This window comes from Microcaecilia unicolor, chromosome 1 (genome assembly GCF_901765095.1).
Source record: "Microcaecilia unicolor chromosome 1, aMicUni1.1, whole genome shotgun sequence".
NCBI classification, from domain to species: domain Eukaryota; kingdom Metazoa; phylum Chordata; class Amphibia; order Gymnophiona; family Siphonopidae; genus Microcaecilia; species Microcaecilia unicolor.
The window spans coordinates 401961068-401978451 of NC_044031.1; the positions used below are offsets into that span (position 1 = coordinate 401961068).

The window sequence follows — 17384 nt, forward strand, 5'->3', positions numbered from 1 at the left end:
ATGCATGTAATCTTATCTATTTAAAAGCCAATCCTGGAGGTGTCTAAGGAGGGAGGCCTGATCATAACACTTCAGATCTACCATCCCTAATCCAAAATGCTGTCAATTGCCATATGGTTGTTCCATTTTCATGTTGGGGTTTTACCTCCCCCACCCGCAAAACTTTGACAGTTCCCTATGATCTGTGAAATAGATCTTTATTACATTTGTACCCCGCGCTTTCCCACACATGGCAGGCTCAATGCGGCTTACATAGTAACAATATAAATAATTACAAAGTCGTAAGAAGAATATACAGTTCGTGGTAAAAGCAAAACTAATGGGGTTACCGAAAAGTAAGTTAAACATAGGAGGAATTGGGTTCAGAAGGAAAAGAGCATGCACAATAAACACAAAAGGAGCAACTGAAGAACATAAAGCCACCACGGGACTATCATCCAAAATAAACTGATCTTCCAGTTTGTGACAAGAGAATTACTTCAATTATGCAATCATCTGATTGCCTCCTCCAGCAAAGTAGAGTTGTGATGGATCTGAGGGCAGCTGGATTCCTAGATATCTAAAGGAAATTTCTTCCCATTTCAATGGGAACACCCTCTGCCATTGAACTTTTAAATCTATAGCCAAAGCTGCCTTGACTAGATTTAACTGAATACCAGAGGAAACCCCTATATTCTTGGAAACTCCATCAAAATGATCAAGGGCAATTGAGACTCCTGCAAATGAACTAAAAGGTCATCTGCAAAAGCCTCAATTGTAAATGTATGGGTACCAGTAGGAATTCCCTTAATCTCTGTATTAATTATGATTTCCCAAAGGGATCCAGAGAAAGCACAAAGAGCAGGAGAGAAAGGGGGAGCATCTCTGCCTTGTTCCTCAAATCTCAAAGGGTTCTGACAAGACTCCAGTGACCAGAGGGATGCCTTTGGATCCACATATAAGATGCATACCATTTTACTAAAATAAGGGCCAAGTTGATATTTGTCCAACACACCATAAAGAAATGGCCAGGCTATACAATCAAAAGCCTTCTCTGTCATGAAACTAACTAGCATGAAGGTATCTTATGTTTTCTGACCTGCTTTAATGATATTAAGATAGTGCAAACATTTTTGACAACAGAATGATCCTACATAAACCCAATTAAGAATCAGTGATAAGATTGGAGCGAGATTGTGCTAGCTTATTTGCTATAACCTTTTCCAGGAGTTTTGCTTCATAATTTAGAAGTGAGATAGTCCTATATGTTTTTGGCAGTATGGGGATCCTGGTCCAGCTTCAGTATGACTATAATATTGTGTTTATTTACAGACTTCTATTCTGCCTTTAACAAACGCTGCAAGGTGGATTACAATTAAGAAGGTTCACATTAGAAGGAAATTACAATGTATTTCAAAACAGATATAGTGAAATTAGAAAAGGTACAGAGAAGGGCAACAAAAATGATAAGGGGGATGGGACGACTTCCCTATGAGGAAAGGCAGAAGCGTCTAGGGCTCTTCAGCTTGGAGAAAAGACAGCTGAGGGGAGATATGATAGAGGTCTATAAAATAATGAGTGGAGTGGAATGGATAGACTTGAATCATTTGTTTACTTTTTTCACATATACTAGGACAAAGGGGCATGCGATGAAGCTACAAAGTAGTAAATTTAATACGAATCGGAGAAAAGTTTTTTTCACAATGTGTAATTAAACTCTGGAATTCATTGCCAGAGAATGTGGTAAAGGCGGTTAGTTTAGTGGGGTTTAAAAAAAGGTCTGGACGGCTTCCTAAAGGAAAAGTCCATAGATCATTATTAAACTGACTTGGGGAAAATCCACTGCTATTTCTGGGATAAGCATCATAAAATTTATTGAACTTTTTTGGGATCTTGCCCGGTATCTGTGACTTGAATTGGCCACTGTTTGAAACAGGATGCTGGGCTTGATGGACCTTTGGTCTGTCCCAGTGTAGCAATACTTATGTAAACCTATACAAACAATCCGTAATGATATGAAGATTCCGCTCAGAATAAATAAAATTACAATCTCTGTCTAGAAAACAGATACGTTTTAAGAGTTTTTCTAAATAAAATATATGGAGTAATCTGACGAATTTGAACTGGAATATTATTCCACAACTTAACACTTTGAAAATCAAAAGAATGCTCCCCAATAGATTTAGTTAATATTCTTCATAGATGGAAAGTCTAATAACAATCTTTTCCCACTTCTCAGATGAGGTCTACTATTTGAAATAAAAAATTAAAAGCTGGCCAACTATTTCAGAATTTAGCCCATAAAGACTTTTGTAAACCAAACATACTAAATTAAAATAAATACAACCATCAGTCTTAAGCCAATGCAGATCATTTAATAGTGGAGAAACTTCAGAAGATCTCCTTAAACCAAATATCAGTCTAGTGGAAGTATTCTGAAGCAACTGAAGTATCCTAAGCTGTAGAGTAAGAGAACAATAAAGAGTTACAGTAATCTAAATGTGGTAATAGAACAGCTTGGGCAACAGTTCTGAAATATTCAGGACTCAGAAAAAATCTAATGGACCTCAAACGTCACAGTACAAAAAAATAATTTTTTAACTAGTTCATTTATCTGATATTCTAATGTTAACTTAGAATCTAGAATTATTCCCAGTAACCTAGATTTTTCTTCAAATTTGAGAATTTCTCCTGAGTGTAAAAATATATAAGCCATTGAAACCCATTGATGGTCACCAAATCAAAGTAAAGTAGTTTTTTGTGTATTTAGCTAAAGAAGATGGGCTTTAGCCCAGTTTCCTACAATAAGGATGAAATGCTTCACATTTTGGATCGTGTCTGAAACCGGGCAAAGCAAAAAGATATAATCCAGATAAGACAATGAAAAGATATTCTAAATGTGTATCTAAATGCCTTCCCAACAGGCTTAATTGTGCAAATTTTAACATCTCCTTCACCTTTTATGTTTCAATTATCTCATTAAACATAGCTGTAGTCGGTGGTACAATTCCCTCTTGCTGTATCTTATACAATTCATTTGCATCCCATCAGGGCCTGGCTTTATTCAGAGGACTCTGCTGTATGGCCCATCTTACATCAGCATCAGAACTGGGCATATTAGTGTTTTCCTAGCAATCTCATCTAAGTGCAGGGTTTCTATACTAGATAAATAAGTCTCCTCCTCCATCATTTGCTCTTTGGTTGTCTGAATATAGTCCTGCAAAGAACTCCCTAAAAGGTGTTTTGTAATTTTCTGATCATTTTGGACTAGTTTGTTCTACTTGTTTTGTAACTTCAAGACTTTGTGGCCCATCTTTTGTCTTAACCAACCATGCTATCAACTTCCCTCCCTTATTCCCATATAATATAAACTGGAATATATAATAAAGGAGGCTTCAGGGACCTTTGGTGTAAATACTACTAACTACTACTTATCATTTCTATAGCGCTACAAGCACAGCTAATAATTGAACTTGGGCTTTTCTGAAGGATGTGCCCTGTCCTCCTGGCGCTCATCTTGGAACCTGCCACATCTAAACGTATTTCCTGATCTCAGACTCTGTTTCTGTGTATGGAAGAAAGTTGATTTATTTATCTCCTAACAGCTTTTGCTTTTCCCAAAACGATATGGGCTCATTTCTGTGTATATTAAATTTCATATGCTTCACATTTCTGCAATATATGTTGTCTGAATTTTATATTCATATATCCTCGAGCATCTTCCACTGATAGTCCGGTGGTGTGATCTGAAATCTGATAGGGCTGATCTCAGTCACATGCACGAAGAGAATTCCCATGAAACCAAAAGATGTATGTGATTTTGAGTCTTATGGGCTCTGAAGACATGCATTAAATCAGTGGTTCTTTGAGTAGAATACTCACCACATGTCCAGTAGTTCACATATCAGAGGGTATCCCCCTTCAGTGGTTCCTAAACCTGGTCCTGGAGGTACCCCAGCCAGTCAGGTTTTTGGGATATCCACTTTAGTGTAATTGATTCTTCCCTGTCCCATGTTATTGGTTTCATCAAACTTGTGGATCAAATATGCAATTGAATCCCTGTAAATGCTGAATAATTTGGTTACAGAATTTTTATCATCATATTAGGAATTAGGAGTGTGTGTGTATATTATATAGGTGGTGTGTGTGTATATATATATATATATATAAAATCACCATTTGCTAACATTCATGAGTAGCGTGTACTATAAGGAAGCACCCCTCTCTGTCCTTTATTATTTTAGGAAGCTCTAGCAACAACCCCTTATAGACCAAAATCAGTACCTCTGCTTTTTTAGTATCATTAGGAGCCTCTAAATATTCCCCATCCCACCAGCACTGTAGTTTATGTTCAGTGGCATTAAAATGGGTCTCTTGGAGAAACACTAGTGATTGAGAGCCTATAAGATTTTACTGGAGAGGATATGGCCCCTACATTTTCAAGATATGTACTGAATTCTAGATTTGTAATAACCTGAGCCATTATAATCCTAATGCCTAGTAAAATTCATAAACAATAGAGGGATTTCCTCAACCTACAACCCCACTGTTCCCCCCCCCCCAAAAAAAAAAAAAAAAAAACCCAAAAACTCTATAACACCTCATGGGTGTTTTACCTCCAATATCCCAGCCCCTCATTTCTTCCCTTTGTAGCCTGATACTAAATCCCTCCAATCTGTTAAAATAAATAAATCAATAAAAGGAGAGGGGGAAGCATTCCATACTGCTTTGAAAGATTCATTGTTACAATAAGAACAGACAAGGAGAATAAAGACATCACATATCTATATCTCCCCTTCAGATATGCTAAATTCTCTGTTATTTGTAATCCACAAGCCCTTGTAGCTCCTCAAAACCTCCCTCTAATTTAATCTTGAATCTTTACTCTGCCTCTCAGTATCTTTATAGAGAGACATACCCAACAAATTGAGACAATTGTAACATTATAGTTATAGCAGTTTGCCCCTGATTTACTATTATAGCTAAAGTTGTTCAGTCAATGGTGCTCCTGCCATGTGGACAGGGCATTAAGGGTCTTCTCTATCATATCTGAGTTCTGCTGCAAAAAAAACACTTTTCTATACAGCTACATTGTGTGTGAATAGATATAGAGAGAGATACATGTATGTATCAGGGATTCAGTATTTAGTATGCTAGATGTTCATTCTTTAAAAAAAAAAAAAAAAAAAACTTAATCTGTCAAAAAGGCTCACAAAAAAAGTCCATTCCCTCAATGTGATAAATTCAACATATAATGGACCTATGGTTCACTAGTAAATGTATGGAGATGGATAGGGGAAACAAATTTCATTCATCACCGGGTCATAACTCTCCAATCTCTCAAGACTGGATTATTCAATATAACCCATTGGTGAGTGTTGTAATCATTGACAAAAAACCCCTCCATCCATATTTTGTAAAACGTTTTATAGCCATTAATATCTAGCCCTCCCTGTTTACTGAAACTTAGCTTGAGTTATCTGCAGCAGGGCCCATTTTATTCCTGTGGTCCCTGCTGCACATAACTCAAGCTAAGCTTTAGTAAACAACCCTCTAGGTTTTTATAACTTTTTAAAAAAATGAAGTATTAATCATTTTAACTGAGCAACTTTGTGCTGAGTGACTGACAATGATAATGCAAAGCAGCACTTATCTCTGGCTCGGTGAGTCCCGACGGACACCCAGTTTGCTGCTACTTTCTGGTGGCAATAGCATCAACTAGAAGGCACTAAGTAATCCCTTGAGAAAGTGGCAGCGAAACAGGTGTCCATCGGGACTCACCAAGTCTGAGATAAGTGCTGTCTTGCATCATTGTTTTCACGTCTATTGTCAGTCAGCACAGAGTTGCTCAGTTAAAATGATTAATACTTCATTTTAAAAAAATATAAAAACTAGATACTAATGGCTTTAAAAATTTAACAAAATATTGCATGGAGGTTTTTTTTGTCAATGATTACAACACACCAATGGGTTATATTGAATAATCCAGTCTTGAGAGATTGGAGGGTTATGACCCGGTGATGAATTACTTTTTTTCCCCATCCATCTCCACACATTTGCTAGTGAACCATAGGTCCATGCCTTAAAAAAAAAAAAAGACAAAAAAATAATTGCAAGAGAGTTGCCCTTAATTGTTTGCTTGTAATACACTAATATAACCTTTGATAAATTTAAATATTTGTGTTTTTTCTTTTGGAAACAAAAATTAGCACATGTGAGTTTAACTTGTTTGGCAGACTGGATGGACCGTGCAGGTCTTTTTCTGCTGTCATCTACCATGTTACTATTCAGCTCATTTTCGAAAGAGAAGGGCACCCATCTTCTGACACAAATCAGGAGATGGGCGGCCTCTCAGGGCCGGCCAAATCGGCATAATCGAAAGCCGATTTTGGCCAGCCTCAACTGCTTTCTGTCGTGGGGACGGCCAAAGTTCAAGGGGGCGTGTCGGCAGTGTACCGAAGGCGGGATGGGGGCGTGGTTAACAGATGGGCGTCCTCGGCCGATAATGGAAAAAAGAAGGCCGGCCCTGACGAGCATTTGGCCGACTTTACTTGGTCCCTTTTTGTTCACGACCAAGCCTCGAAAAGGTGCCCGAACTGACCAGATGACCACTGGAGGGAATCTGGGATCACCGCCCCTTACTCCCCCAGTGGTCACCAACCCCCTCCCACCCAAAAAAAAAAAATTTTAAACATTTTTTTGCCAGCCTCTATGCCATTCTCAAATGTCATACCCAGCTCCATCACAGCACAGCAGGTCCCTGGAGCAGTTTTTAGTGGGTACTCAGTGCCCTCCAGGGCCCATCCCCCCCCTACCTGTTACACTTGTGGTGGTAAATGGGAGCCCTCCAAAACCCACCCGAAACCCACTGTACCCACATCTAGGTACCCCCCATTACCCTTTAAGGGCTATGGTAGTGTTGTACAGTTGTGGGTAGTAGGTTTGGGGGGCTCAGCACCCAAGGTAAGGGAGCTATGCACCTGGGAGCAATTTGTGAAGTCCACTGCAGTGCCCCCTAGGGTGCCCGGTTGGTGTCCTGACATGTGAGGGGAACCAGTGCACTACAAATGCTGGCTTGGATTTGGCCGGTTTTGAGATGGCCGTCCTCAGTTTCCATTATCGGCGAAAACCAATGGCGGCCATCTCTAAGGTCGACCCAAATGTTGAGATTTGGCCGTCCCCAACCGGATTATCGAAACGAAAGATGGGCCGCGTCCATCTGTTTCGATAATATGTGTCGAGGACGCCGCTTTACGGGTCCAACCTTAGAGATGGCGCCCTTATAGATGGCGCCCCCGTTCATTATGCCCCTCCACGTTACTATTTCATTCTGCACTCGGCACAGTTTAAGTATCTTCTCATTTACTATCCTCCTCTGCCTTCCACTTCCTCTTCGTTTGAATCTTTTGTAAATCTGCTGTATACTTCACTAATGTTTGTAGCATAGAATGACAGTTTCTACTTGATTATCATCATTAAACTTCCAAATCAGGTATTTTCTCTTCAGATGCTACCGCAGAATGAAATGTTGGGTTGAATAGAACAATGGTGTAAGTGAGACAGGTGCAGCCTATCTGATTCTACCTTCTGAAGTCCACCCTTCCTCTCCTCTTCCCCCTCCTATTTTTTTAATGCTGTTGACTAAGTTGTTAGACCCAGTAAAATATTGCTGCTTAGTTAATTTGAGTTTTTGTCATAAGGACACTGAGGTTTACTTTATTGCAGTGTCTAATGTTCTGATTTGTGATTGGTTCTGACAATTTCAGGACCCTATTGTGATGTGTGTATGTATGTATGTTTATTTTTAAAATGTATGGCGCTTTAGTTTGTATTTTTTTCCTTCAGTTTTACTTAAATATGCAGCCTATGTAACCTGTAGTTCAGATAAATTTGAATGTACCAGGATTATATTTTTTCTAATTCTTATGTTTTCTTCCTTCCCTCTTGCTCGCCTCCAGGAGGCTGTGAGCTAGATTTGGCCTGCTTTTTTCAATTGATCAATGAAATGGGAGGCATGCAGCAAGTGACAGACCTCAAGAAGTGGAACAAACTGGCAGATATGCTTCGCATACCCAAAACTGCACAGGACAGACTGGCAAAGCTACAAGAGGCCTATTGCCAGTACTTGCTTTCCTATGACTCCCTCTCCCCTGAGGAGCACAAGAAACTGGAGAAGGAAGTCCTGCTGGAGAAGGAGACCCTGGAGAAGAAAAAAGGCCCACTTGAAGCTCATTCTGATAATGCCTACAAGTTGCATTCACTACCCAGGTTTGAACCCAAAAATGGACTCATTAATGGGGTAGTTCACAAAAATGGCTTCCGGAGCAAACCGAAAGAAATGGACATCCCATTGAAAACAGGTAGACGGCGGCTTTTCACTCAGGAAAAGGAAAGTGTGGTAGAGGAACAGGAGGAGGAGAAAGGACGCTTTGGGGAACTTTATAAGTGTGTATACAAAGTAAGTAAAAGCCTGTTTTTGTTTTCTCACTGCAAATGCAAACATAGCCTACGTAGCTGGTTTTTCTTTTTGTTTTAATTCATAGATCCTGCCAGTTGTCAACAATCATTCTGTTTTTAAGAGGCCCTGCTAATCTTATGGTTGGTCTGGGCAAGAAGTCTGTTTATCCTATATATCTATTTAATGCCAAGGGTCTAACTGTTCTAGAGGGGTCAGTGCACACTTTACAGGCATGTACTGCGAGAGAAGACAATGAAAGTTTTTTAATATGCTGGATTTTAGTGTGAGGGGAGGTGGGATATGCATTGATGCTGAACCTCTATATTATGGAACCTTTATAGTAGTAGGTATTAACTTTAATGTACACATTAATTGTGAACATTGGCTAATGCCAATCTATGAAGCTTGATAATGTGCAGGTCAGCGAGTCAGTTTGTATTTGATGCCATGGTCAGCAAAAAGCTTTCTCCTCCTCGCAGAGATTTGGAGGGATCTTTCTGGCCATAAGTGGAGTCAAGAGCAAGACCATAGTGGAGACAGAGAAGAATTCCTCTGAAACAGTGGCTGCATTTCTGTTGGGGGAGTCATAGGACCAAAGGTCTGATTTGTCTTCATTGGTGGGCAGAGGATGAGTTATGGGAGTCGTAGAGGCTGCATTTTTCTCAGGATTGGGGGAAGCCAGATGTCCATATTTGAAACAGTAGAGGCAAAAGGTGATCTCTGCTAAATGACCTTTTCACTTTGGTCTAGTTAGTGCAGGAAAACCATTTGTACAGAGTGCAGTATTGTTACCATGACCACATGCTATCCTTTTTCATTTTTCTTTTTTTTTTTTTCCATTAGTTTTGTGCTTAGGGTCTACTACCAGCATCAAACCAAGAAGGAACCATTCCAAGTTGCTCTTGTTGTTTTTAAATGCAGGTTACTATGTAGACATCTATGCATGTGTATCTGCTCTATTACAATTTCTGCCACTTGTGAACATAGGATTCTGTTCTTCCCCTGACACTGAACTGATTACACAACTCTTGATAGCAGTGTCAGCTGGTATTTCCTTACATTAACCAGCATTAAGTACAAGTAGTTATAACAGTACGTAATCTTCCAGATGCTAAACATGTCCAGTAGCCAAAGACACAAAAAGTTGACTGACTAATGAGATTTTGGTTTGAACAGCTTTCATAACTGAGCAAGAATTGGCAGCACAGCTAGCAGTTTTAATCTAACAGTGAAATTTGACTAACAGTGTTTTGAGGAGTGCTATTGGGACTTGTTTACTATGTCACTTTAGACCTGCCTCTTAAGGACTGTTTCCCCACCCTGCTTAGATGCCGCTTAATCACGGCCCTGTTACTCTCAGTATGGTTATGTTTCTGCACACTTTTAATGGCAAGCAGTGGTGAGGTACTGTGTAGTAAACCTAGGAAACTGGATGTTTTTTCAACAGCCCATTTCCATTACGTCCCAAGGATCCGTCCAGATAGTGGGTTGTGACCATCTGCCAGCAGGTGGAAACAGAGAATTCTGAGGTGTGCCTCATAAGCTCCTGCACTTAGCAACCAAGCCATTATTCTCTATTTCCAGCAGTTGAGATAGGTAGCTCTTGTGCACTGTGGTGACTTCTGTGTTGCTCCTGTCCTGCTTTCAGGTTCTTGAGCTTGGGGTTGAGAATATCCTGTGCCTCATGTGTAAACCTAGTGGTCTAGGTCCCTCCCTTCTCCCTGTTGCCACTTTCTACCTCTGAATCTCAGGCTTTCCCTTCTCTTTTTCTCCTGCCTCTATCTAAAAACAAAAAGAAAGAAGCAGCCGCTGCAGTTCTTTTTGAGAGTGCTTGTGCTGTGAGAAGATTGTGAGGTTTCAGTGCCTTGGAGGTCATGAGACTGGCTGTTTTCTGTGAGTATATTTATTATTCTCTATGTCTGAGCCTATTAAGTTGTGTGTGCTGCGGGGATAATCTCTTGGCTACTGGTTCCTGCATGTTTTGCTTTACTTTTTTGGACATGCTGCTTTTGCCTACTTTGGCCATCAGTACACCGTCTCTGGGAGTTCAGTCTGGCCCCAGTTCAATGGCGGTTTTGGCGGGCTCAGCGCCAATGGCTACTGTGCTCCGCAAGGCTTCAGTGGCCATTTTGTCAATGGTTCCTTGCCCACTACCGTGTCCTGGCATGTTGATTTTGCAGAGGTAGAAGTCTCTGCCATGTCGTTTCACCTGAATTTGTTCTTTATTACATTAGGCCTTTTTTATTAAAGTCAGCTCAAGATGCCTGTACATCTTCCTCTCATGTTGCTTTTGAGGAGCAGCTTCCTAAGAAATGAAAACTTTATTTCGCAGGATTTGGAGAATGTGCCTCTCGGGTTTTATCTCTGTATTCTGATTGTCCTAGCTCTTCTGATGACCCTGACTTGGACATTTTAGAGGCAGATGGGGATGATGATCCGACTGTAGCTAGACTGTTTTTAAGAGCAAAGTTGCCTCTGATCACAAAATCTATGAAGGCTTTAAACATTTCTTCCCCTGCTTCTCAGTCCTCTGTTCCTGCTTCATCTATTATGTCAGGTACTAAGATACCTCCTGTATCTTTACATATTCATGAGGCTATGCAGGAGCTTATTGCAGTTTAGTGGGAGACACCTGTTTCTATCCTCCGGGTGGCTCACACTATGTCCAAATTATATCCCCTTCTGCCGTCTGATTTAGAGCAGTTTGCGCTGCCTAAGGTGGATGCCCTTATTACAGCGGTTACTAAACATACCGCTGTCCTTGTTGAAGGCGGCACTGCATTAAAGGATATTTATTTACTTGATTAGACTTTGCTCACACCTTTTTCAGTAGTAGCTCAAGGTGAGTTACATTCAGGTACAGCGATTGTTTGCATGGCTGCAAACTTTGAGGCTTCCTTGAAGCTTGCTTTTCAACTAGCTGCGTTAAATTCTCAGGTAGCAATTTCTTCTTTTGTAGCCAAGGCTGATTTATCGTGAATTCAATAATTGTCCACATTGCACTCACCTTCAAACTTTCTCCCTACCCTAGAGGTGAGGTTGTCCTATTTGTCAAACGTGCTTTATGATATTCTCTGAGCATCGACTAAGGGTATGGCCTTGGCCGTTTCAGAACAACACTGGCTATGGTTGAGGCATTGGGCTGCTGATGTGACATCCAAATCTAAATTGCCCTTTTGGGGGAAACAACTCTTCGGTGTGGATTTGGAGAAGATTGTTAAAGACCTGGGAGATTCCAAGGTCCAGCAGCTGCTTGAGGACCAGCCTTATCTCTGGGTGGCTAAGTCTCTCTTTCTAGAATTGCGGAGATATAGACCAGAGAAGGCTAGTGCTTCTGCTCAAAAACCTTGCTTTCCTCAGACTCAGTCTTCCTTTCGAAGAGGCAGGAAGCTGTTTCCTGCTTCCTCCGCTACCTCTTCGCAGTCGAAGTTCACTCCTTGTACATAGACATAGGTGGGCATCTTTCTCACTTTCACAAGGAATGGACCACCATTACTGCAGACCAATGGGCCCTTGAAATCATTCTCCATGTCTACTAGTTAGAATTTTCAAAGCCACTCGCAGATCTTTTCATGCTGTCCCCTTGCGGAATCTCTGCAAAGAGTTGGGGAGTGCTAACTACCTTATCCTCATTAAGATGACTGGTGGCCATTCAGCCCATTCCTCCTGCAGAGAGGGGCATGGGTCGATATTCCATCTAGTTTGTTGTCCCAAAGAAGACTCTGTTCACCTAGTTCTGGATCTCAGAGGGATGAACAAGTCTCTTAGAGTGCTGCAGTTCTACATGAAGACTCTTCGTTCTGTCATAGCCTCGGTCCAGCCAGGTGAGTTTGTCACCTTATTGGCTTTCTTACAGGAAATTTCTCTAGTTTGCGATCCTGGGAGATAATTTTCAATTCAAGGCCATGCTTTTTGGGCTCATCACTGCACTTCACACATTTTCAGAACTTATGGTGGTGGTGGTGGCAGTCTTTCTTTGCCAGCAAGGCATCTAGTTACATCCTTACCTGGATGATTGGCTAATTTTGGCACCTTCTTATTGAGAGAGCCTTTGCAGTACAGAGACAGTCCTGTCTCCTCTTTCTGGGCTGGGTGGTGAATTACAGCAACAGTATTCTCATCCACACTTAGACCCTGAAGTTTCTGGGGGTGTACTTCAATACCCAGGCGGGGAAGGTTTTCCTGCCTCAGTATCAACAGCTCAAACTTGAATTGACCACTGTTGGAAACAGGATGCTGGGCTTGATGGACCTTTGGTCTGTCCCAGTGTGGCAATACTTATGTAAACTCAAACAGCAAATTCTCAGGCTTCTCTCTCTTCTCTACCCTCGGGCATGGGATTATGTTCAGGTTCTTAGTCCTATGGAGGCAACTTTGGATGTTCTGCCTTGGGCGAAATTCCACATGTGGCCCCTGCAGTCGTCCTTGATAAACTGGTGGTCTCCAGTCTTGGGGACTTACAACCAGCTGGTGCCTTGGATGCCTCAAAACAGATGGAATCTGACTTGGTGGCTTCTCCCTGTGCACACTCAGGCGAGGTTGCCCTTTCAAGCTCCCAGTTGATGTGTTCTCGCCTCCGTTTCCAGCCTCTTTGGATGGGGAGCCCATTATCACCAATGCTCTGCAAAGGTCAACTGGTCAAAATTGGAGGTTTCCTGGTCCATCAACAGATTGGAACTTTCAGCTGTCCAGAAAGCTCTACTAGCCTTTGCGCCTCTTCTTCGTGGAAGGCAGGTGCGCATGCTCTCAGACAATGTAGCAGCCATGTCATACATCAGCAGACAAGGAGGAACAAAGAGTGTATCTGTAGCTCAGGAGACACGTCTTCTTTTTCAGTGGGCGGAATTGAACATTCCAATTATTTAGCATCTTGCACAGCGGATTGACTAAACTCACAAGTGGATTTCCTTAGCAGAGAGTCTCTGGACCTGGGAGAATAGCAACTGTCAGACTGCATTTTGTCTCATTTCCACACAGTGTGGCCTTCGGTTCTGGACCTCAAGGCATCCAGATTCAGTACACGGGTACACAGATTCTATAGCCACTTCAGGGAGAAAGACTCCCTAGGAATGGATGCACTAGTACAGCCTTGGCCGTTGGACGGCCTCTTATACGTGTTTCCTCCGTGGCCTCTTGAGGGAAAGACATTGCACAGGATTGCGTGTCATCCCGGGAAGGTTGTTCTTGTAGCTCTGGACTGGCCGAGACACTTGGTATGCGGACATCATCTGTCTTCAAATTGCTCCTCGGTTGACTGTTTTTTCGCAGACAGGCTTTTATTGCACCTAGGTCCAGTACTTATGGAGGATCCCCTCCCTCTTTGGTCTTACGGCCTGGCTCTTGAGAGGGCGCAATTGAGGAAGAAGTGTTATTCGTATGATGTTATTACTACCTTGCTGCAAGCCAGAAATCTGTGCTTCTTCTTATGCTATAATGTGGAGGACTTTTGAGAGCTGATCTGCACAGAATGGTGTTTCTCCATTTTGTGCTTCCTTGTCTCAAGTTTTATCCTTTCTTTAGCAGAGATTCAAAAAGGCTTTGCTCAGGTGGCAGCTTTGGCACGTCATAGAGGCAAGATACAGAATGCCTCATTGGCTGCTGACCTGATATAGTGCAATTCCTCAAGGGAATTGCACATCTGCATCCCCCTCTCCATAATATTTGTCCTCAGTGGAGTCTTGTGGTTCTTAAGGCTCTTCAGTCGGCCCCCTTTGAGCCCCTTCATTTGGCAGCTATCAAAGATCTTACTTTAAAGGCAGTATTTCTAGTTGCCATTTCGTTGGCACGGAGAGTTTCAGAGCTTCAAGCTGTCTTGCAGGGATCTCTTTCTCTGCTTTTCTGACTCGGGAGTTTCCATACGGAAAGTTCCATCTTTTTTGCCGGAGATTGTATCTCCTTTTCATGTTAGAGTGTGTTTCTTCCTTCTTTTCCAGGCAGGTCTATTCTGCAGAATATTCTTCCATGCGACTACTGGATATGTCTGCTTGGCAGATGCTTCCTTCGGGGCCACAGTTCTCGCTGCAGGGATATCACAGTCTCTCCCCTCTTCAGGATTGCTTTTGAACATCCCATTTTTCTGGACTGATCCTTGGGACGTAATGGAAGGAAAAATTAGTTAATTACCTGATCATTTTCTTTCCTTAGTCCCAAAGGATCAGTCCAGAGCCCAATAGTTTCAATTTTCTGGGTTCTATGTAATTTCAGATATTCGTATTCGAGTTCCGTTATTTCTCAGGCACGAGTTTTGCCCTTTATTTCATATTTTTTTTTCTATGTAGAGGCTGGAGTTTTTTCTCTGGAAGTCACCCTTTCTTTGCTTTATCGAATACTGGCTTGGTTGCTAAGCACAGGAGCTTATGAGGCACAACTCATTAGAGTTCTCTATCTCCACCTGCTGGCAGATGGTCACAACTCATATATCTCTGGACTGATCCTGTGGGACTAAAGGAAAGAAAATTATCAGGTAATTAACTAATGGTTCCATTAATATTGTTAGCTATTATTACAAAGCTTTGTAGTTAGGCAATAGAAGGATGCTGGAACTGAACTAATTATAAGATTTGCATTCTAAATTTACTTTCTGGTGAATGCGTATTAAATATTTTTATTTTATTTAAAATTCTATTTATTGAATAAAGAACCATCAGTACAAAAGAAGTGCAATAACAGTTCAAACCATGAAAAAACTCTGACTCTATCAATCAGTCCATGCTAAGAGCATTGTCATATGTATTATGTTCATTCCTTCTAATATGCATCCACCCCTCACAATCACTTCTCCCTAAACTGTCTTTTCTCCCCTCCCCCTTACCCCATGGACAATGACATCATGGGACTAACAACCAGCTACTATTAATAGGCTTACATAGCCAACCCATTAAGGATTCTACTCATTATTCTTGCAGGTAGTAATTGAATGTTTATCTCCTAAATAGACAAGAATCGTTCGGGACGATTTAGGCGCGAATCCGCCATTTTGAATTTCCCGCCGTTTCGGCGATGGCTGCAGAGGTTGTTAAGCGCTGTTCCTGTTGTGGCAAGCGCAGATCAGCAGCAGGGCTCTGTAAAATTCGTCTCTTCTGGACATCAGAGCCAGCTCGAGCATGGCGAGCGAGAGTTCTTCCTGCTCCTTGGAGCTGGCAGTGGGCGCCATTTTGGAACAGCATGGCGCGACCCCCTCTGAGGTGGAGGGGTTGGATCCTGGAGGGAGCCTCGTATGGAGGCTAATATGAGAGCCGTTACCCCCCGGACTGGAACTGGGAGGCCAGGGTGAGCCATTCTCCCCTGAGTTTTGTTTTACTCTGCTGCATAAAGCATTTATGTTAAAAAGAGCTCTCCCGCAGGGGGTCTCAATCGACCCGGCTGCCTGTGTCCCCTCCAGTAGAACCCGGCCTTGAATTGCCATCAGGTGCGTTTCCCCCCTGACAGATGGCCGCAGGACAGCGCAGAAGGGTGGATTCCCCCTTCAGAGAGTGGCTTGAACCCCCCCCCCCCCCCCACCCCCCGTGGTCGGGATGTGAGGAGTCTGAGGGTCTGGCAAGCCCTCAATGGTCTGGAGAGCCAGAGAAAGGTGCAGGATTGCCACTGGGATCCAGATGATCCTTCCGTGGTGAGGATTTTCCACCGGCATGAGCTGCCAGGGCTTATTTCTAATGCATTGCAGGCCCTCTCTATTGAAGATCCTGCGAGTGCTGAAGTCTCCTCTGCTAAGCCGAGGATGACAAGTACTAAGAAGCCTGCTCGAGCCTTTCCTTTGCATGGCTCCCATCCAAGAGCTTAATTTCAGGCTCAATGGGCTGACCCCGAGTGGCCTTTGAAAGTTGCCAGGGCTATGGGGCAATTATAACCCTCTAAGTGATGAGCATTTGGCGCGCGCTAGCTGTGCCTAAAGTGAATGCCTAGTCACGGCTGTGACAAAGAGAACTACCCTCCCAGTTGAAGGAGGAGTCGCCTTGAAGGACCGACGCCTTGAATCAGCTATAAAGCGTCCTTTGAGATTTCAGGCCTATCCTTATGGGCGTCTGCATGCAGCTGTTACGCTGCCCGAGCCTGCCTCGCTTGGTTACAACAGGCAGTGGAACAGCTCAGAGATGGAGCGGAAGCCCCTTGCGGAGGTGGCACCGCGGATGGAGTCGGCCTTGTCTTTCTTGGGCTGACGCCCTTTAATGATCTCGTCAGAGCTTCGGCTAAGCAGATGGCTGTGGCGGTGGCGGCTTGCCCGCCTGTTGTGGCTACGGCATTGGGCGGCTGACATGGCCTCGAAGCAAAGGTTGATGAAGTTGCCCTTTCAAGGCCTTCTCCTATTTGGTGAGGAGCTAGAGAACATTGTTAAAGGCCTGGGGGATGCTAACCCCAATGTTACCCGAGGATAGGCGGCGGCCTTCTTCCAAGGGTCAGGCGGTTCCCTCCTCTTACAGATCTCGCTTCTGTGAAGCTAGAAGGTACCGCCCGGGGGCGTTATTCTGCTGGGTTTATTTCACATGCCCGTTTCAGCAGAGGAACTCCTTTCGCTCAGACAACTTTCCACAGCAGCTGCTCAAGGCCTGAGTTCAAGGGCGACCCTCTCAATGATGGTGCGCCGGCCCTCTCCTCGCTCCCTGTTATAGGAGGAACGACTTTACTTTCTTTCACAAGGAGTGGGCCAAGATTTCCTCAGATCAATGGGTTTTGGACCTGATCAGAGATGGCTGCAGAATAGAATTCAATGCCCCGGTGAGAGACGTGTTTGTGGGGTCCGATGCAGTTCTGCCGCCAAAAGGGCGGCGGTAGAGGAGACCTTGCAAGGCTTGATTCACATAGGGACGGTGTTCCCAGTGCCTCCCGCCGAATGCGGGCTCTGGCCGTTACCCATTAGTTTGTGGTGCCGGCGAAAGGAGGGTCTTTTCGGCCCATCCTAGACTTAAAAAGAAGTCAACAAGTCCCTGAGAGTGCGGCATTTTCACATGGA

At 43.0% G+C, this 17384-nt stretch overlaps 1 protein-coding gene across 1 annotated transcript in view; it reads left to right on the top strand.

The window, feature by feature from the left end:
- JARID2 (jumonji and AT-rich interaction domain containing 2) overlaps window positions 1-17384 on the top strand; it is a 538197-nt gene that overhangs the window by 369087 nt on the left and 151726 nt on the right. Inside the window, 1 exon segment of the mRNA XM_030211245.1 lies at window positions 7938-8437. Within this exon segment, the coding sequence (XP_030067105.1) occupies window positions 7938-8437 (500 nt within the window).